We start from the raw sequence: 27,246 nt of genomic DNA, 5'->3' as shown, positions 1-27,246 counted from the left end.
GGCTTTATTCTTCCAGCTGCAGAAGCCCAGGAACAGGCTTTATTTTTCACTAAGTCCTTATCTTGGACTTAGCTATTAATTTCCAAGTAACATTAACTTTCTGCCACAGCATCACCAAAATCTGGTTCTTCATCCATGTTGATGAAGCCTGAACCCTAAGCGTGCTCTATTCAATTCAGAGAACTGCAACCTTCCTTATTATGGCCTTGACAATTATTATATTTTCTATGGATCATATTGCCTCTGAATCCCTCTTCTTAGCTTGGTGCTTTGGGGTGCCTCTTTAGTCCATTAACATACATAATTCTTAGATAATTCAGCAAATTCTTTTGTTTGCTTCTCTAATTCCATTCTCAGCTGCAGCCTGGATAGAGCAGATCAGCTCAATATTGACTTCAGTCTCATGCCTTAGTTTCATTCCTCAACTACCAGCTTCTCCCACAAAGACTGCCTTACTTAGTCCTACCTTCCCTCTGTAGCATGAGAAACACTTCAGCAAACCTGAAAAAATCCTTGCTTATCCTCTTTCAAATCCCAATTTGCAGCTCATCTCTACCATGATCCTACAAAACTCAGATTTTGTGGTAAGGCAGATAATCAAAAACTATATTTTCCCAATTCTTTTTTTTAGTTCCTTGTAAAGTAATGATATCTACTAAAATTTGTGCAGTTAAAGCTTTCTTGTTCCATTTCTCACATTATTCATTTGCTTGAGTATTTTATAAATATTCTTTTTCCTTTTTATACCTGTGTTTTTAGACTGAAGAGCTTTGGGGGCACAAGGAGGAAGGAGGTCCAAATATTGGGACCTCCAGTATATGATAATATCTGCTGCTATAGCTGTGTCATTGAAACTGATACACATAGTATATTTGACTAGTCCATTCATGTTAGATGGGTTTATGTGACTGTGGGGAAATGAGGTAGAAATGAGTGGATTAAAAAAAGACCACTTGCTTTTTTTTGTGTGTTTATGTATATAATCTGTGCTGGGAACTGTACCTTTAGGAACTTTAGCATTTTGTATTGTACAAATTATTCAAAACTGCCTAGTTAAAATATAGTCTTTTGTGGTTGCCTAACATTGAAAATAGGAGAACTATTGTTGAGTCACATTATCTCTCTGAATACCAGCTCTTTATTTACGAATTGGGGTTTGTAAATGTTATAAATGTATAAAGATTTATAAATGCTTTGAGGATGTTCTCTTTTTATGATATGTATATATGACATAATCCCTGGAACAGCAATGCCTTTTCTTGGTCAGGACATCTACATACTCTTGGAATATAAATAGTGAGTAAATAATTGTGCCACTAGTGTATACTTCACAAAACTCTTAATGACCATCTGAACATCCTCAGACATATCCCAGAGCAGTAATAGCTATCTGCAATGTGATGAGCTTGAAAACATTTTAGCAAGTCTGTTGCATCAGGAGTGAGTTTATTCTCTAGAATGCAACTGGGAGAATTAATGTGTATAATGTATACATTAATATAATATTTTATATAACATGTTTGTGTGAATATGTCTATATAGATAGGTTTGTGAGCAGTTTTCTTCTGAATAATAACCCCCATCATACCCAAATGCTATTTCGCTTGCTATTTAGTTTGCTGTGGTGGCAGTCTGGCTTTACAATATAAAGGTCAGCTTTTGATTCTGTGCTGAATAGCTAATATAATCTCTATTCAGAGGAACACTATACTTTTTGTTTAGTTAGCACTAGACTCTGCTTTGGTGTCATTTTCTCACTGGGAATTACATGTTTGTCCATGAAATGTCCTTTTGAACCTCATCCATTTTCCCCAGGAGGGAATGACAAATCACCTAGATAAGTGTGGCAGGAGCAGAGCAGTTGGGTAATGACTCATTAAAGGCTTATTTCCTTTACTTTGTGTAGTGATATCTGCTGAGAAAAGTTCACTCAGCTCCTTAACGCAGGTGTGGCATGCTTTTCCATTTTGTGCAGCTTGCATTATTGAGATGGGGGTATATCAATCTTTAATGAAACTCCTCCCTTGCTGGAAGGAGAAGGCCAACTTGTGTAAGTGAGGGATCTGATTGTTTGTTTCTCATTATTGCAACTGATCCTTCAGTGTTGCAGGCTTTATATAGGCATATGTAATCTGATGACTAAACTAGGCGAAATTTCCTACTGTCACCGAATCCTTAATTTCACAGACCTTGACAAAAAAAAATATCTAAATATGTTAGCTGAAGTGTACCTGGACTGAGGGAATTAAAGGGCTGGTTTGGGCTGAGATTCATAATGAACTGTATAAAACCTATTTGGTAGCAGGGAAAACATTCAGGTAAAAATTGAAACCTTAAATGTATAACATCAGCCACTCTTATTAACTGCAAGGAACTAACAGAAAGCTGCTAAATCACTGACCGCTGCAAAAAAAACCCCAAAATTAGTGATCTGTCTAGCACCAGCTGAAGCACATTTCTGTGTGAAAGATGATTGACACTCATGCAGGGAGTGGAAACACTCTATCTACTTTAAGTAGATAAAGAAAGGTTATCTCTCTTCATTAAGATACTTTGAATTAAGTGATTTTTTTTAAAAAATGTTGTTGGTTTTTTTTAAAAGATAATCTTCAAAATGGTTTTAAAGATTTAGTCTCCATCCTTGAAAGTTTTGTGCGTGAGCCATTTGACTACAAAATGAGACAATGCAAAGGGTTATGAGGATTATAATCACTTATATTTAGGCAGCTGATGAATCAAAATAGTCAAGCAGTCTAGTCCTTGAAGCATGCTTTTAATAAACTAATCACAAGAAAACTGGAATTGAGTGCAGTGGTTTTATTGAAAAAGTCCACAGGTGTGTGCAATTCCTTTATTAAAATGTTTTCAAATACATTGGACAAGGAGCAATAGATGATCAAGAGTTATTCCTTTTTTATACATTTTTATTTCCAAAACTGTACAAACATTGGAAAACTTTCCTTTTCCTCCATTTTAGCTATTAATAATTCTGTAATGGTAAGTTATATATCTTCCTTTTCAATCTGCAAGCCCACTTTCCTGGAGGTGACATTTTCCATCTCTGACAATTAAAAAAAGGTCAGTCATATTTACATGTGCTTAAGGTTGCATACTTGAACATCATACAGGTTCTGAAAACCAGTGGATAAATGGTTTTCAGGATTCACCCCGTTGGGTTGAAGGTTTTAAGTACACATAAACTACATACATTTGATTTAGTAGCCAAGACACCCTTTGTTCCCCTTTTTTTTCAAGGCTATCTATGAACTGTGTGCTAGCCATGGTAAAGGTTTGTTTTAGTAAAGGTACTCACCGAGTGAAAAGCAGCGCTGACAACAGCTATTGCTGATCAAGGACATGAACGGGCAGAGAATTGTATGTGTGTATATATAATACAATTCTAATGTTTCAAAGTGAACTTGAGGCTCTTATGTAAAAATAATATCTAGAATATAAGCTATTTCCTGGACTGGATTAAAGAATAAAAAAACCCCACGAACACTTGTGTAAGGAAAAAAGTAGAGCTCAACATAGGAAAAGAACAACAGAAACACATGGATTAAATTTGGAAGCTGATCTTGCAATGTATAATTACTGGAAATTCACTTGAAATATAGCAACATCATCAGTGGAAAATGAAGGATACAACTGCAGCAGACACATACAGTATACTTTATGAGCTATTATATTGGCCATACAGATTTGTCTACATGTTATTTATTTGAATCCTTAAGGCTTCTCTAACGTCTTACATGAAAGTGCTGTCTGCTTGGATCTTCCATGCATGAGGGAAAGGGGTAATTTTTCAAGGAAAAGAAAAAATTTTGCCCACATTTCAATTACAATAGCACATCCAGAGACACAAAATAAAAGACAAAACTTTATGGTACCTTTGTTTCATTTATTTTGGCCCCCAAAAGATGCATGCACTAGACTTTATGTACTACAAGGTATTGAAATATTTACAGCATTGTACATGTGCTCTTAAAGGGATGGCAAAGGGAAAGGTCTATTTTTATCTTGGTGGGAGTAGAAGTTAACTTTTCTAGCTTAATAATACCTATTCAAAGTGAGAGATGACTCTTCCAAAAAGAAAAGCCCACAGAGAATAAAGCTATAGCATAATTATAGCCAATGTTAACAAACTGTACAGCACTTTACCTGGGAATTCTCCTCTCACTCCTGTTTGAAATAGCAGTACCAACTATTATGTGATGTGCCCATGCTCCCCTTGTCCTGTCTGCTTTCTTTCTCTCTATTCCAGCAGGTATAGCTGTATATTACCTGTTTGTATGACACTTATTTCAAATTATTTCGGCATGTTGAATGCACATGTAATTCACAATAACCTGATGGCAATTTTTGGACAAATGATATGATTCATATTTACCGGGTTATGGCACTAAAGAATTCAGACCACTATAAAGCGCATTGTAGATACTTCAAGTGGACTTAGGAAACCATCTCTCTAAGAAATTCAGTGAGTAAGGCTCATATCACTGATTTCCTTCTGCTTTTAAAGGTAAAGATATGATACCCAATACACCAGGTTAAACAAACAGAAGGCAGTTGGGAAGAAGATGCGGGCATAGGAGTCCATTTTGGCAATGCGGATATGTATTCTTCCATGCCTCCATGCTCCTGTTCGACAATCCTCAAAGCAGCAAAAAAAACTGGCACAGTCCTTGCCATCAAGACACTCATACCCATATTCTTCATCCCTTTCTTGGAGGTGTGTAGCATTGTTCATTTGAATAGTAGCTGATCGAGGCCGGATGTCAATTGTAGGTGCCTAAGGTGGAGTGGCAGAAAAAGAAAAAGACGGCAGGAGGGAGAGACTCTGTTATTATCACCAGACCAACAGGGAGATGGAGACTAATGGTCAACACGTGAATGATGGCTCTGTGTGGGGTATGTGGGAAATTGCTGAGGAGTTCTAATGGTAATATTACCTTGAACTTACTAAAATCATTTGCATTGTACACTTTAACTTTACAGGAAAGCAGCACAAATCAATATAAAGTTAACAGCTGTAGACAATTAGCTTTAAAGCCAAGCTAAGTAAACATTAGAGGTTAAAGGAAACATTCAGGAATGTAACTGATGGTATTTTGAAATTCCTTTGTGTTTTATATTTTACATGGCTGCTTGATATCTGAAAGCAATTTATGTATTGCACATGGAAGGAACTGAAATAATCAATTGGAAATGCAGGATTTTAATATAGGGCTGGTTCATGTTGAGACGGAAGCAAATACACATACAGGAAAAAAGGCAAAACCTGGGTCTTTTGAATAAGGTTAGGAGAATCTCTGTAAGACTCTCCAACTGTTTGAATATATGCAGTTCACCATCTACTAATGTTCACCAACTAGAAGGTTCAACATGTTCCAAATTTTATATAGTAGCTGTACATACATACACACATATATATTTGGAATGAATTGAGCAAATTAAGCATTTAAAACACTTTTGAGCACTTGGTGAACGCTAGGATGACAGGCATTGAAATTTCCTGCTGATAGTTATTAGGGTAAAATAACAACAATTCCATAAGTATGTAAATTTCTTGGCTTTTATTCTATGTGTTTTCTTTTTTTTCCCTGATTCTTTTTTTTTATGAAATCTCTGCATTTCTGAATGAAGATAAGCTTTAGATGTGGAACATAGCTAGATATATTTGTTAATTTGCTAAAAGTGTGTTGATCCAGTGACAGCATTAAAAATATATATGCATCTTAAACCCTTTCAAAACTCTGATTTTTTTGCATAAGAAACAGCATTTGAGTAATTGATGATGACATTGAATTTTGTTCAGGTCAACATCAGAACAGATTTGGTTTTATAATTTGGAGTGAAGTCACAAAGGTTAAAAAGGAGGGATCAGAGTTGAGTTCTAAAAGGGTGTACTGCAGGCTTCTGGTGTAGCTAGTGCTATTGGATCCCATGGCAAATTGAGAAAGAGAGGAGCAGAAACGTTTTAACATTAAACTCTCTTAATTCATGTGATCCAATAATGTTAGTCACTCTTGAAATTAGGTAAGTTCAGAACCATAGTGAATCAGTATTTGGGCTGCTGAATCAACTCTACAAATTGTTTAGAAATATGTAACCATTCTACTTAATTAGGAAGTTAACTTGAGTAGAATGCTTAGATGTCTCATTAAAAAAAAAAACCCAAAAAACAACAAAACACCACTCTCATATAAGCTCTAATAGTTAAATTCAGCAGTCGCATGCAGTGAATTTCCAGTGCAAAAAACATTATACCTTGAAGGAAAACATCCGAAGAAGCTTTCATTTTGTAGACAGAAAAGAGAATCAGAGGGTTTTGTTTTAAATTAAAGAAAGGAAAGAAAGAAAGAAAGAGACAAAAATAATATAAATTAAAAATATGTTTCTAAAACATAGTAAGTCAAAAAGAACTAAATTTATAGAAGGGTTGGGATAATAGCAATTTAAACAAGTATCGGTAATATAAACCCCCCCCACATTTTTCACTTGTCACTGTTTTGTAACTACATCTGGGTCAAAGACATAAGATAGCAAACTCTTAGATCTTTTCATATTCCCAGAGGATTCCAATCTTTTATGTTAAACTGTTTTGAAAGAGACCATTCACAGTTTATAAAAACACTTTTTAGAAAAAATTCTTTTTACTTGCAGGCTGGGTCCTTAACATCCTACTTTTAAGTTTTTTAGATTCTGTGATTAGGATCCAGGCAGTCATTTATAGTTCTGTTTGTCCCCAAATGCTCACAAATAAGTAATGTAAAGAACAAGTAATCTGCCCTTATATGGACATCTTTTAAGTGAGACAACTAAATTTGCTCTTTAACTGACTGTGACAGACACGCATGCACACAGCCAGACTTTTATTTTGGCCTAAGACAGGCCAGGATGCATCACCCTCTGGAAGTGCCCCTTTCTTTCTTTTGACCAAAAGAATCCTATGATCAAATTCAACTTTAGCATACCTAAAGTTAGGTGATAATTCTTCCTCTATAGTCTTATAGATGGTTTTTTTAAAGTCTACTTCTCATCAGCTTTTAAAGTTGAAAATATAGCAATAATGCCTAATAAAAGGTTCTTTAATTACTTTTTTCTTTTTTTGTGTGTGTGTGCTGTATATTATAACTAAGAGAGAATATCTTCAAAAGTCCTTGAAGATTTTAGCAGAGCAAATCCAAGTGACTTCATTGTTTGCTAGATGCCTGAAATGGATTTGAAAATACTCTCCATTAATGTAAAACACTTGTTCTTCACATTTTTCACAGGCATATTTGGGTTTTTTTGTAGTCGATTAGGCTATTTTTCCCTCTAGGGTTGTACGCTAATTCTTTTTACCTCAGAGATGCTAGACAACAGGCTTTTCAGCTCAGTTGCAAAAAGCAAGGAGAAATCTGTCCTGGACAAAATAAACAACAAACTTTTTCCCTATCTGGGCAAAACCCCAAATCCCTACTGAGGTTATTTCCAGGATTTTTTTATTGTGGTTATTATATACACTTTTTTATTATTGTGTAGCATGCATCCATAAGGAACATTGTAAACTGCTAGTCATATCACTTTCTAAGGGAGAGAAGTAGATAAAGGAGGTAAGAAATACAAGAAAAAGAAGATAAGGAAACAATGAAAAGGAAACAGATGCTTAAGGGGAAATTAGAAAAAGCACACTCCATAGTTTGAATATAAAATTTAACAGTAGTCCTGATAATAAGAAAAACAGAGTCATGTCAATAATATGGACATAAGTAAACGGCAGAGAATATTGCTAAAGCTAAGACAGAGAAACTGACAGTTCTTCCATAAAGGTCACAGAAAGAGCTCTATGTGTAACATAAATAATGGTTTTGGTGATAGTTGTGATTTGCAGAACTCTTTGGTTAAAAGGATCCGTATTCTAAGAAATTAGTTTCTCTGGTATCCAGACAACTGTAATATATGAGCTTTTCATTATCAAGGTGAATGTTTGCATTCCTATTGATATGAAGAAAGAGTATATATGTAATAGCAAAGTCTGAAAATAAAGTACAAGCATAAAGAAGGATTTAAATGCTCTCTCAGAAAACCTAATTGAATTTTAGACCTTGCTGGTAAAAAGATACATACTGGATTTTTCTTCTTTTTGTCTTTATCCTTGCTTGGCTTTCTGTTGCTGACAAAGTAGTGCAAAGTTCCGTATTCCACCAGTGCAGAGAAAACAAAAATAAAGCAGACTGACACAAAAAGATCCATTGCTGTCACATAGGAGACTTTGGGAAGAGATTTACGAGCAATTGTACTTAGGGTGGTCATTGTCAGGACAGTTGTAATACCTGGCAGATAGATAGAAAACAACAGAAATGTTATTACTTCAAGTAACAAACTGATTTTGCCATTTATCTCTCTCTGACTGGTTTTGAAGTATGCTTGGAGTTCAAACATATAGCAAAGATATTAAACAGCACATCCCAGATGTGGATTCAATGAGAGCTTTTAGGATTAACATGGGGTATGATACATTTTTGCACTGCAAGTGCTGCTCTGCAGAATACTTTGGTTAGATAGATTCTGATTCTAAGAAATTCTATTTAGTTTTTTAGTTTCGTAGTTTATATCTAGGGGGCCTTTATTTATTTTTAATTGAGAAACTTAGTTTTTGGGTTTGTGTGCTCAAACCCTTAAACAGAGGTAGGGAGAAGAGAACTTGTGTCAGAGTGAGAAAATCATGGTGGAGAATAAAAATCATTTTACTCCATTCTTCAAAGTAACCTCAAGACCAATCTCAAACTTTTTGTGCTGTTGAGATATGTTTTGCTTATTTTTAATTGCAAGGTAATGATACCCTGCAAGTAAGAGACATACTTGCAGCCATTATATGAGGTAGAAATTCATGAAAATTCTTTAGAAAGCGTGTAATCCAGCAGGAACTTCAGGACAAAATGTGTGTAGGTTTGTAAGTGCTACATAAAGAAATAAAACTGTTTCCTTTCTCTTGTCTAAATGCATTGTAGTTGTATGCAAAATAGGCTAGCCCTACACAAATTATCTGCTGCTTGTTATTTAAGTGATTTCTTGCATATAAAGCTGAAAGGGAATGTCTGTCAGGGCTCCTTGTAATTGTAACTCTGTGAAGTCAGATTTCTCTCTGTGCCAGAGCAGTATCTCTTCTGGCCTTCGTAAGTGACTGTAGTCTATAACTGAGAAGAACTGTGACATGCCTCGCGGTCCCTTCTCCTTTCAGAACATTATCCCCTGTACTATGATGTGAAGAACATTAAAAATGCATCAGAACAGTTAAAATCCATCACATTTTATATGGCAAATTTCATACCACTGATTTTACCTCCTCAGTGGTACAAATAGACTAATTGTCAACAGAGGGACTGGTCTGTTTTGTGTATCTAAGTAAAATTTAAAATAACAGCTGAATGCCTTTATTAATTTTATACTTCTTTAAAGCAGATTTTATAATCTCTTTTTAGAGAGGATGTGGAAAAGGCAATAAAATGCTTATAACTTTCTGTCATGGGAGCCACTGGTCCTCTATTCCTGTGTTTCTTTCAAGGGAGTTCTGGAATGAAAATGCTGTCCCTCATTTTGTATTCCAGTGCTCTGTGCTGTAGTTCTGTGAAGAAATGAAAATGCAGAAGGAAAAACTAAAATCCTTGTCACTTGTGTGAATTTAATGCAGAAATAGAAAATGTGTTTAACCTTCTCTAGTTGAATGCTTCTACTTTGCTAATTCTTACAGCTACAGCTCTTTTGCACAAGCAAGGTTGATTTGGTCTCTCTTTTGGTTTATTTGTAGAACAGTTGCTAAATGTGTAGAAATTGCTAATTCCTATTAATTGTGTGTCACATTTTCACGTATAGGATTTTAGATCCCACGAAATTCAGTTGATTTTGTGGCCTGAAGGCTACATTTGATTGTTGGTCCCTAAAGTAGAAGTCAGGGTGCTACATTCTCCCCTTTTTACCGCTATGGCACACAGGCAGCCAGAAAGATTGATTTACTCTTGGTAGTTATTTCATTTGTATTGCTAGTCACTGTGATATGGAAGAAAAGCAAATAAAACTAGTGCATTCCTGCCTCTAATCCAGCAATGTTCCCCATTCTTGATGTTTACAAAAAAATACTGCTGTCACCGGAAAAGATGCAAAAGTTTTTATTGTAGGCAATCTACAATACTCAGAGTTAAGTTCTGACATAGTAAAAAGGAAGAGATGCTAAGATGGTTTAGGCTGTGTTATTCCTTGGAAATTACTACATCCCTTTAAACTAGGAGAGCTCATGTGAAATTTTCTCTCCTCTTACATTTACAAACTGGTGATCCACAGAGGTGTCAAATAAACATCATAACACTTGAATAAAAGCAGGAAGAAAAAAACAACTCACCCAGTGATGTTCTGGCTGGAACTGCATCCTTATTAATCCAGAAAGAGACCCAGGACAACACAACAATAAGTGTGCAGGGAATGTAGGTCTGAATAGTGAAATAACCCATTCTCCTGCTCAGGTTAAAGTAAACAGACATGACTACATAGTCTCCTGCAAAATAAAAGCATACTGAGATGGAATAATATGTTAAAACCCCAACATAAAATTTCTATATAATAGCTAAGGTTTTCCTATTTATGTCTGGGTTATACATATTAAACTGATTCACCAGATATACTGATGGCAAATATATGCATACCTCTTCTTCAACGCTGGTATAGCTCAAGAAGCAGTGGATTTTCCACACTATGAAAGTAAACGGTCTTGCAGGTTCACTTAGGTAACTTGTACTTTAAGATTTCAAGGGTAAACTCCCTTGCATAGCACAGCAGGCTTATTTCTACCCGTCATTGCTCATAACTTGCAAATGCCTGGTATAGTCCTCTTACAGCAACTGAGCGAGTGGTGGTGGTCCAGTGAATCTCCAGTCACCATGCTGTCCCTGTTAGAATGCTCTCAGCTCTGCTCTCAAATAATGCATGCTTTCAGATGTACTCTCTAAATTATTTATGTTCTTAACTATTCTTCAGGGCTAGGCTGTGTCAATAATTAATTTTTTATTTGCCTGCAGATCTTCTGTTGCATTATCTTCTCTAAAAGGATTTGAACCCACATCTAAGTGCCCCCCAAAGCCAGGCTATATGTTACTCTGGTGTGCATAACACATCATTCCCATTCAATAGTTTTCTGATTCTTTTTCCAGGTTTTCTTCCCCTCTCAAACTATTAAGTAAATTCCATCTGGATTCAGGAATACAGCAAGCCTACAGTTTTTGATGTATTTTTTCTAAACTAAAAAAAACCTAGTTCTCATCTTTACTTCAGATTACAGCACTCCTGGGAAATCTTGATTGCAGAAGAACTACAGAACCCCAGGCTACAAAAAACTTCATTGCAATTCAGTGAAATGCAGTCCAGAGAAGTCTCAAACTGAAACAGAATAGGATTTGCAAATTTAGAGTGAGATAGTTTTCCAGTGTTATCAAAGAGACTCTGTGGCTAATATGTATTAAGCTTAGATTGGTACCTTTAGTTAACATTGAGTTCTCTGTTTTCAGGCATAATTAAAATTTTAATTTCACCCCAAATAATCTCTTTGAGCCTGGTCACAGAAGAAACTTCAGAGATCATTTTTCAGGTGGTGCTTCTTTGTTATGTTATTTTCTGCAATGTGAATGCCCATATCCCAGGGATTAACTGGTTTTAATTTAATTATATTATGTTATAATTAAACTAAAAACTTAAAAACCAAATTATATGTGTGGTTTACAAGGTGATATAGCTGAGTATAAGCAACCAATTTTAAAAACTACAGTCTGATTATCCCCTTAATTCACAGAGAAGTTTGCATTATATGTGTATGTCCTTCGTATACCAAAACAAACCCAAAACCAAAAAAATCACCACTGTTCAGGAACACTGTAAAACTGAAGCCATAAAATTACAGTATGACTCATTCTTCATCTCTCTGGATCATGTATTAACTTCCTGAGAAGTGATTATTTTGTCAATTTTGGGAATTAACTTTTTTATTCATTTACCTTCGTATGTGCTATTAATAGCATTGGTATTTCAAAATTGGGCTTTTTTTCCCAGCCATACTATGATAGAGATTACTTTAAGCAGTAGCTGTATTACTTCCATGCAAACAGTTTTAAGGAGAAGGCTGTTTTTCATGCTCAGTGTTATTATTTTACTTTAATGAGACAAAAATTTACCAGACGAAAGAGGTGAAATATAAAGCCGAACATAAATGAAAACACAAAAAGGTAAAAAAGACTAGCTCAGAATTGAAATTAAAAAAAACAGATGTTTTCCTTCTGTTATTGCTGCTTTTTCTGAAGCTGCAACTGCTATAGACTCCTTTGGAGTAGCTGAACAGATATATCAGATCCTAGGTAACTACTTTCTCCCTGGTTTTTGTCCTGTACTTGGACAGGTCTTTTTGCCCAACTGTTTTGGTAGTTCTAGCACTCTTGCCTTGTAGGTTTTTTTATTCAAAGAACCGAAAATATCAAAATCTAGTACACAAGCCAGCATTTTCTTACAGGTATTAGAGTCAAATCCAAACCTCAGCACCTGTGCTGAGAAAACAAACAGATAAATCCAGGTGACCTAGACCAAGGCATACTGCAAAGACTTCATGCATTGTCCTTGTTCAATAACAGTGTATGCGAACCAAACTGAAAGGTGGTGTGGATAACATATGAATATACGTATATGTGTATATAGAGATAGTAGCCTCAGTCCTTCCATTTTATAGACCGTTTCCACATACATTATTTTAGCATGTTTTTTCTAGAAAGCTTGGTGGTGAACATCTGGGGTCTTCATGTAGTCTTGTTTGGATTTTTCCTTTAACACAAGGAGTGGTTTTTACATAGTAAGCTATTACAATAATATTTTTACATTATTATATGCATTATGTTAAAATAAAAATATTTTTTGTTTAAAATGTAATGCATAAGAGCTTTTAAAATATTAACTAACTTGTAAAGGTCTTAGTCCATTCAACAGCAATGAAACATTACTTTGAATTCTCCGTCATCTCAAAGATGCACTTCAAAGGACAATTCATTTCCATAGAGCAACAGCAGTGTCCTGTCATGGAGCATTTGCTACACAAACTGGAGACAGTCCACAGGGAAGTGTTTTATATCTAATTGAACACAATTCCCTCTGCTTTTTTTTTTTTTTTAAATACTGGACTTCTTAACCAATTATGTTTAAAAATAGCACGTCTCTGCTAAGGTGTTCCAAAAAGTTAAAAAGTGATGTAATTGTTCCAGATTTTACTGAACCCTCACAAATGTTATTGCACTTTCCTTTATGCAAAGACTTTCTTTCCGAATGGATTTATGTGTAAAAAAATCCAAACCACTCCAGAATGATATCCATAGGGAACACTGTATCAGCTCCTGATATTTATAGACAAAGTCCACAGAATTATCCTGGCAGATCTTATTTCTCATGCCTTTTAGAATTGGAAACATTTTACTGAACGTTCAGGGAAATAAGAAACCATATATACTTTATATGGGCTTTAAGGTTTCTACTAATGGAGAAGTTAAATCAGAGGAAGTAAAAACTTCAGTGTCAACTATAACTTGGCAGGCAGTGTGGAGTTGACCAGTCTGAAGAATCATTCAAGGATGCATAAATTCTTTTGTATTACTTGTTGCTTTCTAATCTGAAAGCCTGCTTGTGCAGGCACTGTTGCATTGTAGAGTAAATTCTACTATTTCAGAGAATCTTACTAAAGAAAGGAACAATGTTAATACCACAGAGAGGTGTTTTGTTTATTTTTTACCTTGCTTGGTTGTGATTTTGGGAAGTGGGATGTACTGATGATTTTTTTTCAAGGCAAGAATGAGAATGACAAATGTAAATTAGGAAATGCCAAGAGAGGGCAAGCCAATAATTCTGTAATGTATTGAATATCTCTTCTAGCCTTGAAGTAATATGAACAATTGTAAATGAAGTATTAAGGAAAACAGGACTAAGTAGTGGGGTGCTCCAGAGGAGCATCTTGCTGGTATTGCCTAGTTTATGTATGTGTCGTTGGAATAACATAACAGCAGGCCTTCTGAGATTTTGATTAAGTAATCTGAGCATACAAATTAATGCAAGACCAAAGACGTGCAATTTAGGACCTAATATCAGTTGTCATAACATGTACATCCAAAATGTAAAATGCATTAAGTCCTCTGTGGAACATGGACTTGACAATACTTTGCTTTAGTCACACCTTTCATGACGGAATCTTGCTCCAGCCCTGTTTTTCTCCACATTTGTTTTTTCTGACTCTATTCATGGACTTACCTGCTCTTCAGCTGGGACCAGCTTAAATACTCTGTTATTTTTAGATTATCTCTGTGCCCAAAGTGATTTTTCACTCCTGGTGTGATGCTGGCATGAAACTGTCAAACTAAGACATTATTTTAGTAAAAAATGGGCAGACTTGATCCTTAGCACAGTGTCATTCATTAGCTCTCACTTGGCAAATTGATAATCTTTTCATTATTACTTCATCCTCTTCCCCTGAGCTCTGGTTCTTGTTTATCCAGTATTGTCTACTGCGCAAGAAAGCTTCTCAGACTGCCAGATTGCTGTTTGGAGGGCTAAAATACTTTTGGATTTTTCTAGAAATGAATGATAATACAACCTGGCAGTATCTTTGTAAGAAAACATACTTAAGTACTTAACATTTGGCACCCTAATTAGAAGATTTTGGATTACTTAGCCTTTTACCAGCGACCTTATGGGCCTGCCGCCCATTCTAAGATATATATAACTATTACATATGTCTAGAAAATAATACCTAGATAATTTTCAATTTTTAAAGAAATACAAAATTTCCCTGGAAAAAATAATCTTATTATGTTGAAGAGCATACTAAGTCATCCTTAATGTATTTAGACCTCATCTCTCTCTCTCTGTATGAATATATGTATTTCTCCTATTCCCCTGTATTCATCTACATTTGTATATATAGATAGACATAGTTTTCTTCATCTGAAGATATGACAACCAGTTAATTAGTTTCTTCAGTGATACATATTTAAACCAGAATGCAGTCCCTTGGGAAAATGCTATCCATGTCATGTTTATCCTCACATATAAATACTCATATCATGTTTTCTACTAAATGCATATTCCTGCCAATTATGTTGGGAAGATCATGAGAAGCAGGGCAGGCTTCTGACTTGAGCCACATCATCTTCATACTGCTGCTCTGAATTGGAAGCTGGCAATAATCCCTGCTGCACAGAGAGAAAGTGCATGGGTCTTAAAAGTCACTTCTAGAGTACAAGGTATTTTGAAAAGGAAATGCATACCATCCGTATCCAGTGACCATGTCCTTAGTAAACCCTTACAAAAGGTTTTATTTCTAACAGTCCTGTGCCATCCTAATTTACACAGACTCAAAGCAGTCTATGTGAACTTTGGAAATTGGGAAGCTCCTCCTACCATACACTTGTGTGATATACCAATTTGAATACCAGGATTCAGGCTCTGTTAGACGGTAGGGGAAGTGACTTTCTGATTTGAGGAACCATCTGTGCATACGTCCTGGCCTAAGTCCCAAAGGTTCAATAGAAGGAATTAGCAGTGCCAGGAAGCATAGCCAGGGGGAATGTACACTGTACTTAACTGATTTAATCAGCACAGTGGGTGTGATCCTTCATTGCTTCCCAGTTGTGGAACCATTTATACCTGTGCGAAGTGAATGGGAAATTATACCCATTAGTACTCTCTTTATGCATGTTTAAGTGACTGTGCAAAGTTTAAAGGGGGGGGGGGGGGAGCGGAAACAAGCCTCTAATTTGTACTCAGAAGTGATTTGGAAGCTAGTACAAATGCTAGAGAAAAGAACAGCTTTCTAACATCACAGGAAATTGGTGTCTTAATTATAGTTCAGGTAGCAATACTTATAGCAGAGATTGTCTCACACTTACTATTATAAGATTCTGTTTTCTGTTGTTTAAAAGGCTGCTGGATTTAAATAATTAAAAGGACTGCAGAAGAACTTCAAAAATTATATGTTGGCCATCTGGTCAAGTTATTTGTATGTGTCATTTCAGTTCATTCTCATAGATAGTTTTGGAGTGGAGAAAATTCAGTGTTTCATTTCTATTAAATATATGGAGTTTTGAACAGGGAAATTAATTGGGTAAAGGGCTGGCCTTTTTATATGTTGGCATTTCTGTGAAAATCTTCCATGGCTAAGTTAAAAGTTTTGGGAAACAACCAATGTGTGCATAGGCATGTGTCCATAGACATAAGAAGTTTTTTCAGAGTTTTTAAGAAGACTATTCTGACTAGCCCCATGCTATCTCTGTTTCTTACAAAGCTACACACCACTGAAGGGCACAGCAAAACCAGATGGATGGTAGAGGTGGCTCTATTCTTCTCAAACTTTATTTATTCCATTATACAGTCCACTACCTAAAATCTCCAGAATTTCTGTGTGCTGAAAGTATAGAGCACATGAGCTCCTCACCTCATGCTGACTCCATGGTGTCAGGGAGCTTCATTGTGGAGCTCTTCTCCCCCAGGAACTGGAGGTGTTCTATCTCAGGGTCTGAACAGGATTTTCCTTGAGTATTTGGTTACCTCAAATATTTTTGCCAGTGTTTAGTAGTATGAAAATCAATGTGTATTTTATTAATTTGGATAACGTTTATAATTTAGTGCTTTTTATGCCTAAAATGTAAAAATCCATGGAGAAAATAAATTATATAGGAGAATATTGATGATGAATCAATAACTGGCAGAAAAACGCTACCAAGTATCATTATTATATCTTTTTAAAACTTGAAGTTTTCTTCTGGTAGATGGATTTGTGAAACTGCTAAGAAAAAAAAAAGACAAGACAGGAGAATAGTAATGCATGAGCCAAATTCTCCCAAAATTTCAGGCCGTCATTTGTTCTTTAAGGAGTGATCAAATGACTAGCAACTAGGATTAATGTAGGTCACTGTTTATATGGTAAATAATAGGCACAGTTTTGTTAGCTCAGCCAATAACTGCCACATGGTTCATACAGACCCAGACATGCACCAGCTGTCCAGATTTCCAGTGGGTTTTTCTCTCCTAATTTTACACAGAAACCAAACAGAAAAGAGCAAGAACTTTTAAAAGATTTTTTTTTTTAGAGAATCATATGAAAATATAGATAGAAATGGAACCTTTTCTCAAAATTAACTCATATAAACAAGTACATAAATAAATAACTTGTGTAGATATGGGAAACCCTATCCAGTCGTCTTTCTGGATGAAGTATACACAGGAAAAAAGCAAATGAAAAAATAATCGTGCCACAGGAGGGCACTGTTCCCTCAGAATAGAAAGGAGAAATGATTGCAAGTCTGCCAGTGGAAAACCCATTCTTAACAATTTCTAATTTTTCTCCTCATCGAGTGTTTGTACAAACACTCAAATGGCATAACTGACTTCTATGGCTCTGTTAATAGAGGAGCACTTGTAAGAACTAAACCAACTCTTGTATGATAGAAATATTACTAAAGTAACATCACCTTTGTGCTACAAGTAATGAGTACTAACTGCATAAATTGTTAACGAAGAACAACTGTGGCAGCAGAATTTATCTTCTTTTCCTCATAAATAACTAATAGATACATCCTTGTTCGCTCTCTCTTTTACTGTTAACATGGCCAAGAGTCTCTTTTCTGTTAGGCAGAGATCATAGCTAGCACTGATGTTTGGTTTTTTTAAAAGAATGAACAGGTAAATTGTAGTTTAATGGAAAAGATGTGTTTTCTTGGTTTTAGTCGTGGTACATGGAAATACCATTAAAATAGTAACATATGATTTCTATAAATAACTCCTTTAAGGTATGAGCTTTGTTGTAAGTTCATTGTTGTCAGTACTTTAAGTAAAGTCTCACTCTGAATGAGTTGTATTTAAAAAAAATAAAATGCTCATGATGAATTTGAAAAACAAAAGGTTTTGAAAATGTCTCAAATATTTTGACAGAACTGAAAGGCTTTAATCATTGACCAGTTTGTTTCATGATATACCCACACTTAAAACAAGATGATCCCAGACCCAAAGGGTTTATTGTCTAAGTCTGCAATATTCAGATTTCCAGAACATGTGAAAAACATCTGTTATTTTTCTAGAGCTGGCATTATTGCATCTTGCTGTGTATTATTTCAGTGCCTTACATTTCTGGGCTGGAGCTACGTACCCAAATCCTACCAAATCCATATGAGCTTCTAATTCTTTTTAGCCTTAAAATGCCAACCTACTGGACCAGTACTGACTATAAAAATAATAGCAAATGGGACCAAAAGGATCCTAAATGCATCCTTCTTTAAAAAAGAGTCAGGCTTGGTGCCATTTTTATACAGATATTCTGTAATAGTAAATAATAACTGGTTGGTAAGCTTGTGGGGCGTTGCCTGTAAAACAACCCATTTCCTTCATATTGTGCACCCTTCTTCTACTTCTGACACACTGGAGAGCAGCAGGGTTACCCAAAAACTGCTCTGAGTGGAGAAATAAAATAAAATAAAAAAAAAGGAATGGTAAAATATGGACAAAGCCTTTTCTCTTTCATGCCAAAATAGGTGATGGTACCAGAGCTCTGGTGTATGCTCTGCTCAGCAGTGGCTGGATGCAGATGACTGCCCCCAGGGAAGGCAGGAAAAGGGGAGAATGGGACACTGGAGTCAGACCTCTGTCTGTCAAATCAGGCCAGCGTCAGACTGTGGACTACATTGTACACTGCAGCTCTAATCTAGGATGAAAAATCATGTAAATAGTTTAAGATTGGTGTATTTGTCCTGATGCATCTTCATTTGGATTTTGTCCCCATCTCTTTTCTTGCCTTGACAGGGCCTATATTTGGAGTTCTGCTGGCACTTACTGTCTTGGTGAGGGTAGTGAGTCAGCCTGAAAATGCGGTTCAGTTAGATGTCTTGCACAGTTATGGTGGTATGAGGAAAACATAATATTTTTTCTAAACACACAATTTTCTATGAGGATTCAGATTTAACCCATTTAAATGATTCTCTTGTATAAAACTTAAAATGACCTATTTTTGATGTTTTTTTCTTCTTCCAACAGATCAGAAAGTTCTTAAGACTGTCTGGTTCAGTACTAATAAAACCGTACTTCTAAAATTGGTAATTTGTCACATGAAGAGATGATATTAGGTCCTCCAGTGCAATATGTTTTTACATATATAACAGGAAAATAATTTTGGCTGAAGTATTTGATCACTGGGCACATGAGTGAATTTTCATAAAGATAGGACAGAAATTTGATCACAGTGCTGATCATAAGCTGATATTTATGAGATTTATTGGTGTCCACAGCCAGAAATGAAAAGTCTGGGGAAAAGGCAAAATCAGAAGGAACACTGTCCCCAGATATCTGACCATGAGACCTTCTCATTATCTTATCCTTTGCCAAATGCCCTTTTCATTGTTTCTGTCCTTCACCATTTTTTTGTTCTTTCATTGACTCATTTTTAGACTGCATAAGGGCCAGACAGTTTCAAGAAATAATTAAGTCTCTTCCTTTTCAAAAGTGCTTGACAGTCTCTTTCCCTCTGAGGTTTAGCAGCAAAACACCACTATTGTGTCATAGGGAAGTCATGACGTGAAATAAAATACAGTGAATGTTTACCCTTTAGGGCAAAGAAGGAAAGAAAATCTGCCATGACATTGTAGATATTTGCTTGCAACAAACTTTAAGCACTTGGAAGTGGTGCCATTCTCTACCTGACTGTCGGCACTTGCTCTGTCTGGGCATTATATAAAGAATGGGGTGATTCATGGTCATTGCTGATACAGCACAGCAACTGTACTAGGTGATTTCACCCCAATTTTAAATATCCATTTCTAAGCCGTGATTATAGCTTGATTATGTAATGAGGTAAAACAATATTAAGACTTTGACAAAGCTTGCACTATAGTCCATTTATATGAGATTATCTCTGGGATTCAGATAGCTGCAAGCCTGGTTTTCAATTTACATTCCAAAGGATGAATCCTAACTACATTGCACAGCAGGGAGGAGGGCGGGGGATGGGAGAAGATTTCTCGGGTTTTTTCTGTCTTTAAAGAGTAACGTGGATGTCTGTGTGCGAATGTGCCTGACATCAAACACCTTGATTTCCTTCGGGAGCAGGGAGAAGAGAACTGGAGTTAGTTTATGTTTGTGTGAAATGACAACCCCAGCTGATGAAACTCCTGCAAAATGAGGTGAATCATTACAGCCATCCAAGCAAATGAAATTTCTTTATGTATGACATGACTTTCTGCCCGACAGTTCTGGATTTTGTTTGGTCCTTGGCCACTCATTCCACTTGAAGTGCTGTTTTCTCAGTTCATTTGACAGAATGTGTTCCACTTCTCATTAGTTTCTAATTATAGGAGGAAAGAATGTAATGACACTAGACAGTAATTAAAATCTATTACTGTTGTTCCCACCTTCCCTTTGAATTCACAGAGACAAGATTCACCCTAAGAATTTTTTGTTGCTGAAAAATGTCAGTATGTGGAAATGTATTGAGGGATTGAAGGTGAATTTAGGTGTGTTTGTTTCTAAGGTTCCATCTGTGAATACTAGAAGTTGGAAGGGAAAATGAATGTTACTGGCCCTATATATTTACATATGATTTTTTTTTCCCAGTTTGGGACATAATTACAAACAACTAATCTTTTTTATTTGTTTTTGAAGGCAGCTAAGCTAGTACACTGGCATTAGCAAATACAGGAGGATTTTTAGTGTGCAGGATTAGTGTTCAGATGCGGCAGCAGCATGATGTAATAGGTTGCAACTGCTGTGAGTGAACCATTATGCTCCAGTGTGTAAATAATCTGCAAATTATAGAACCTTCTGCTCCCTTTCCCACTCCCCTCCTGCCTAGGAAGCATCAACCCTGGATGAAAGCTTAGTGTCTCATCTCTGAATGGTTAGGAGTGGTTAGGTTTCTGAATAACCTGTTTGACTTACTGTGATAGAAAATTGGAACAGAGATAAAAAATGTGAAATCTCAAGTAACGTGAGAAAGTAGGGTCACAATTTCCAGGCAACGCAACCAGTTGGGGTGCTGTTCTGTTAGAAATCTTGCTGTGCCTGATACATTCAGGCATCCTGTGTCCTTGGCTCTTTTGGATGTCTGGTTGTTTTCTGAATACCTAAGGAAAAGCTGTCTGCTTCAAAAAAATTATGCACGTATACCTAAGGGCTCTGTGCATGTTTAAAGCAATGACTTGATTAATTTTGAATATTTGATTTATTATCATTTTAATAATAAAGGTTTGGAGATACAGTGAAATCACCAACATAAACAAATAGGAAATATTTTTTATTATATTTCATTAATTTTAAGGTATCCAGATGGTATACCCACTTCCTGGCAACATCCAACCCTGCCTGCTCTTACATACAGGGAGAACTGGAAATAACTGGTTTGTTTCCATACTTCAAAGCATGAAGCATGCCACATCCCTGGTACTTTAGATCAAACACACTATCAGGATTATGAAATGGCATGAAATAAGAATTGTCAAAGCTATGTAAATTTTATCATATTGAAATTTCCAGCAGTTTGCATCAAGGAAAAAAAGCACAAAATAGTGGCTGTTTTTGTTTTACAGGGGTGGTAAAGCACAACATTTATGCTGTATCATGGGTCTACATATTTGGACTTCCTAGACAACTGTGCAAAGGATTTGTGTGAAAAGGGAGTATGGGCAACTCCAGGGGTAATAAGATAAATGTAAGATGTAAAAATGGGGATGAAGTTAAAGGTGGTACTTTGAGGCCTAAGTTAAAAACTGCTAACATTAAGTACCTGAAATAACAAAGTTAAAAGCAAGTGGTCAATCAAAAGGAATAGACAACTCCCAAAGGGAGTCAGATCTTAGGTGGACCAATTCCTTTCATGGTGTCATCTCAGCTAATCTGATATTAGACATTAGGGCTCTGTTTGTGGTCAATGGATGAGTCTGTGGACAGAACTGCTCCCATACTGGCTTAACAAGAGACCGACATGCCATCTATGTACTCTACTGTAGGCTTCCTAAAATTTCAGAAGTGGTTGAAAATTAGATACAGGCCTATTTGCTGAACACCACAATAGAAGAAAATAAAGTATTTAATATTTTTGGTCTAAATAATAACAGATTTACAGACATGCTAGAGAAGTCCCTTGAAATTAGTACTGTTTAAAGAGCTTTGTGCATGTCCTGGTTGCTGAAATGTCCACACAGGACTGATGCACTTCATAAAACACAACTTCTCAGATTTGCTTTTACATCTTTACAAATTGTCTTGCATGGCAAAGGTCATTCTGGAATTCTTCTGAAAGCCTTTCGTTCTGAGAGAAGAGGAATTTGAGGATACAATAGATTTAATCTTTGATCTTGATGTTTCCAGTTATTTTCAGAGCCAGGAGACAGTATTACATAACCTGAGGCCACAAAAAAACTTGATGTTTTCTTCTACTTCCTCTCCAGAAGAGAGAAGCATGACTGCATGGAGGCAATGTTCTGCAGGGGAGCTACAGATTTCACAGATTCATTCTGTCTGAACCCCCCAGCAGAAGAAATATTTCTACAAGAAAGTACCACTTGAACACCAGCATCTCGCTTCCACTGAATGCACAGGGAGTTTACTGGAAAGACAGCACCATAAATAAAAAGTCCAAGTGATGCTGGGAGGAATACAACATGCTTTATTGCTCAACTTCCAGCACTAATTATTATTATTATTATTATTATTATTATTATTTTAGGATTTCAATTCAATTTATTTTTTGCTTCCTTTAAATATTTTAGAAGATTTAATCAGCAAATATTTAGTTTTAAACCCCCAGGAAACCATCTAAGTAACCAAGAAAAGACTAAAACTCACCCGGGCATGACATCCTGGAAGGCAAAACATCAAGGAACAAAAGTAGTACAGATCAAACCCAACTTTCTTCAGAGCTCAATGTGATCAGCTATGAAATGTCATGGGCTTCAGAGAGCTAGGGCAGCTCAGTAATGAAAGAAAATGATGTTAGGCACAAGAACCCAACAAAGATGCATAGTAAAAAGTAAATTGGCTTGTTGGAAAATAACATAGCCCAAAAATATCTCAAAGAAGCAGTGTGGTTTATTGGTTAGGACACTGAAGCAGCAGGCAAGATATCTCACATCTAGTCCCAGCTCTCTCACTGAACAGCTGTAGAGCTGTAGGACAGCTATTACTCTTCTCTCAACTCATCTTTCCTCCCATGGATGTTCTTTGGAACATGTGCACACTATGTGCTTCAACAACATCTGGCAGATTCTGCTCTAAACTTACATGGAAATATTTAATGGCAGTGGTTGAAAAAGAAAAAAATAATATTTAATGTAATTATATAATATTTATGAGTTATATTTATACTTATAAGGTAATATTTTTTCTTTGGCTTCTCACACAAAAGAAAACTAGAAAATGTTTTATTATTATTATTCTTATTATTCTGTTTCTGGTGATACTACAAAGTACCAATGTAGGCATGGTCATACAAAGAAGCAAAATAAAATGAACTCACAAATGCTCCTATTTAAAATCAGAGCTCGTAATCAGTGCTATAAGGATTGGTCTGAAACTTTGTGCATTTTTTTCCAAAAACTTCTTTCTTAAAATACAAAGAAAAAACCAGATTTCATTCAGTTTTGTCATGTTCATGTCTTGTCTTGTTTCTGCCAGAAAAAAAACAGGCTGTATGCTTTGAAAAAGTTTTTGTACACCACGGAAACAAGGTGACACCTATAGATGATAAGAAAATTCAGAAAATAGAATTTTGGAAAAAAATAAAAATCCTCATGCACTGGCGCTTACAAAAAAATAACAATATTAAAGGTGATATATGCACAAGAGTTAGATTATTTTGTTGTTATTTAGAATTGGATCCCTGCACCTTCCACTGAAAAACTTGCCTATATTCAGAATCTGGCTAACCACTAAATGATATGGGTTCTTGAGTGATTATAGTAATTCTGAACTTCCTGATACTCCTGATTCTTACAGGATACCCCTAAGTAGTTGAAGGGTAACCAAATAATTCATTTACTAGTTAATTAAAAAGTAAGTGCATAGACCAGGTAGTGATTATGCCACTGAAAGAGACAGTCCACAATTTTCTGTTTCTTTTATCAATGACAGGCGCAGCTGGCTGCAATACATAAGTGCATTTTAAACCTCCGTTATTTGCCTCTGTTGAATATTGACTTAAATTATGTAGCAAAAGGTAATTCCGTTGCTTAAAAATTTATGGTTTTATCATAAAGGCTTTAAGTGTTGAAAAGGTTGCAGAATTCTGCAGGGAATCCTCCCAATCAGCTTTCCAATTCTACCTGTTGACATATTAAGTTCTTCAGAAACCTGTTGTTTACTCAGATACACAGGTAGGAAGAGAGGATGTTCACGCACCTTGTTAAAGTGAGTTCTAATGCTAACTTCTTGTTTAAGATTTACTAGTACTCGTGTAGGAATTCCAGTGCATATCTTAGTATTCATCCACCTTAGCAGATGAACATGTAAATTGGTTACATCAGGAGTTGCTATTTGAATGAGTCTTGAACATGTCTGTGTATCTTTATCATACATAAGGCGAAAGGAAGAAGGGAGCAGAATAATACATTTTTTTGTAACTGTTTGTGAAGTTTTATTATTCATCAGTCATTTTTATTTTTTATTTATTTGTTTATTAATTGTTATTATAATAATGATTACCATGGTATCTCACTATCTGACTGTAGCAATGAGTGGTCTGTTTGTATACTAGGCAAGTGAGCCCTTTTTCTTTTTTTTTTAAAAAAAAGCTTTTAAAATATCATAAATCCTACACACAAAAGCTTAGAATGATATTCATGAGAAGAATCCAGAGCTGTATGTAGGTTCACTTGTTTGAGAGTAACTTTTCTTTTGTAAGCATCTGAAATTTATTAGAGCCATACTTTAAAACTGTAACATCTAGGCAAGCCGTTTACCTCTAAGCCCTGTATTTTTCCAAAGAGAAATGTGGAAGTATTTTGGAGACATTTTGTTCCATATTCTTAAGTAAATAAATCCATTATTTTGCTGTAAGAGATTGCCAAATTACCTGGAAAAGAGTGCTTCAGAGTTCACTTCTATGACTATTAAAAATAAGATATTTTGAATCATACTTGTGGGTTTTTATAACTTCTTAGAACAATTTTAAAGAAAAATATCACAAGCGTACTTGTTTTCCAACTTGAGACGTTCCTCTAGAAAACACTATTGTGGACTGTTTGAGAAGTAAACAGTATCCTCATTCTCCTGCTACTGGTTTGCCTGAGGACAATGCTGCTCTGTGTGCGGATTCCATATTCTTTCTGGTTTCTTAGCATTTTGTCTTGCAGAAGCCAGGTGCAAACCTTCAGCAATGTGCAAATTAATCTTGTTCACAATCACAGCTAACATATAACAGCAGAAACATCCACTGGCAAAAGTAGGTGTTGCAAAATAGGCTAAGGTGTGATGCATGAGGAAATGAAATGGAAAAAACTAGCTCTAATAGAGCAGTTATTTATATGCTAAGAAAGGAGATGGCAAATGTGTTTGGGTGTATTTTTAACCTCTTGAGCTTTCTAGGAGGATATTATTGATGTGAGGTAGAAAGTAAAATCACTGGAGGAAAGAAAAAGCAGCTGTAAAACCCAGAATCTCTGTAGCTATTAGAAGGGGGGAAAATGATTTTTAAAATCAGAGAACAAAAAGAAATAATGGCACTGAAGCCAAAAGAACTAGGTTATGGTTAAAATAGTAAATAAATGTAGAGTTTAAAAAGTAGAAGGTGTCAGAAATAGTAAGAGAGAAAGAGAAAGAGAAACTACGAAAAATGGCAAACAATGAGATGAAGTTCTAAAATTATACTGAATACCAAGAGCAAGAGTAAGACAGGCCACAGACCTGCATGCAACAGGCCTGAAGGGAAGAACAGAGATGAAGAGGATGCTTAGTTTGAAGATCATGTCTCAGAAGAGACAGCTATGAATCATGAATAATTTATAACCAGTATTGCCATTTGAAGTCAAACAGATCAAGCCTAGGATGTAAAAAAATTCTTTAAAGACTACGGATACCATCTTGAAGTTTCAGTTACCAGCTTCAGAGGAATAAAGGTAGAGCTTCTAGGTGTATGTAATCACCCTAGTCCAAATCCTACAAGGTATTTAAATGGCTTGCCCTTTTCAAGAGGACACCTTTGAAGAACTATTTATTTCTCAGATAGACGTATTCAGGATAAAGTTCACAGCTACTACAAAACAGGTTCCCCTGGGAGCCTCCATTACACGTAGCAGTGTGAATACCATCACATTGTATGTTTTCAGGCCAGGAAGTGCAACCTCTTAATCTTTCCTTAAAAGTGAGGTTATAACACTGTGAATCCCATGGGTTATGTCTTTTTAAGACTTTCCTCTTTTAACATTTGAAAATGTTATGCCCTGGAAAGCTTTTAAAAATGAACTGGCAATTCTGGATCTGAAACACTGTGTGGCATACAGAGAAGGATGCATTTGGAGTCCCACAGGACTGTGATGAGGGAACTGTGGATTGAGCTTTACCACGTAGGCTGGAGTGTACTTTACACATCGGTGATGTAATGTGAAGTTGCTGGAAGCTAGATCTTGGTAAGGTCTCCTATATTGTTTTTTAGAAGTTAGCGGCTGTGTTTGTAACTCCACAGAGAGATATGGCTGCAACTGGTGCTAGGCACCAGAAAAGGTTAATATGCTCAAAAGAGTCATTCGATGCTTTTTGCATTTATCTTTCTGTGGAGTTTGTTATCATAAAAGACTTAAGGGTTGAGATGATAGGTTGGGTGCAGAAATGATGCAGTGGTCATTCATCTCTTGCAGCTGTGGCTTGTTACAGAGATTCTCTATGAGACAAAGTCAGTCATGATGTTACCTCAGACGCCATAAGAGAGAAGGATACTCAAAACCCAAGAGGCAAAGTAATGAAATTGCAAGCAGTAACTTCTTACACCCAACAAAACAATATTTGCTTTGAAGGGGCTCATGAGTTTCCTAGAAGGACTGTGGATATGGAAATGCCATCCAGTTTCCTTCAAGAAACCAACATTCCCACCAGGCAAATGCAGCACTCCTCCTCCAGGGCACTGTGCCCAGCAGCAGGCCTCCCTTCTGGTTCAGCTCTGCTGGCCCCATTCCCTAGCAAGCACTTTGCCGTTCATATGCATATACGGCAGGTGGGAGAGAA

At 36.0% G+C, this 27,246-nt stretch overlaps 1 protein-coding gene across 5 annotated transcripts in view; it reads right to left on the bottom strand.

Moving 5' to 3' along the window:
* Nucleotides 1-4,516: 4,516 nt before the first annotated feature.
* Nucleotides 4,517-27,246, bottom strand: part of GABRG2 (gamma-aminobutyric acid type A receptor subunit gamma2) — a 43,200-nt gene continuing 20,470 nt past the window's right edge. Inside the window, exons 5-8 of one of the 5 annotated variants that reach the window (XM_075057175.1) lie at nt 10,382-10,534; nt 8,113-8,318; nt 6,271-6,294; nt 4,517-4,792 (exon numbers count right to left, since the gene is read on the bottom strand). In XM_075057175.1, the coding sequence (XP_074913276.1) occupies nt 4,517-4,792; nt 6,271-6,294; nt 8,113-8,318; nt 10,382-10,534 (659 nt within the window). Of the gene's footprint in view, nt 4,793-5,970; nt 6,295-8,112; nt 8,319-10,381; nt 10,535-27,246 lie in introns of those variants that run through there. The other 4 variants (XM_075057177.1, XM_075057178.1, XM_075057176.1 and 1 more) reach the window with 4 other exon arrangements.

The sequence above is a fragment of the Buteo buteo genome, chromosome 24 (assembly GCF_964188355.1).
Source record: "Buteo buteo chromosome 24, bButBut1.hap1.1, whole genome shotgun sequence".
NCBI lineage: Eukaryota > Metazoa > Chordata > Aves > Accipitriformes > Accipitridae > Buteo > Buteo buteo.
This window is presented reverse-complemented; position numbering and strand designations above follow the sequence as displayed.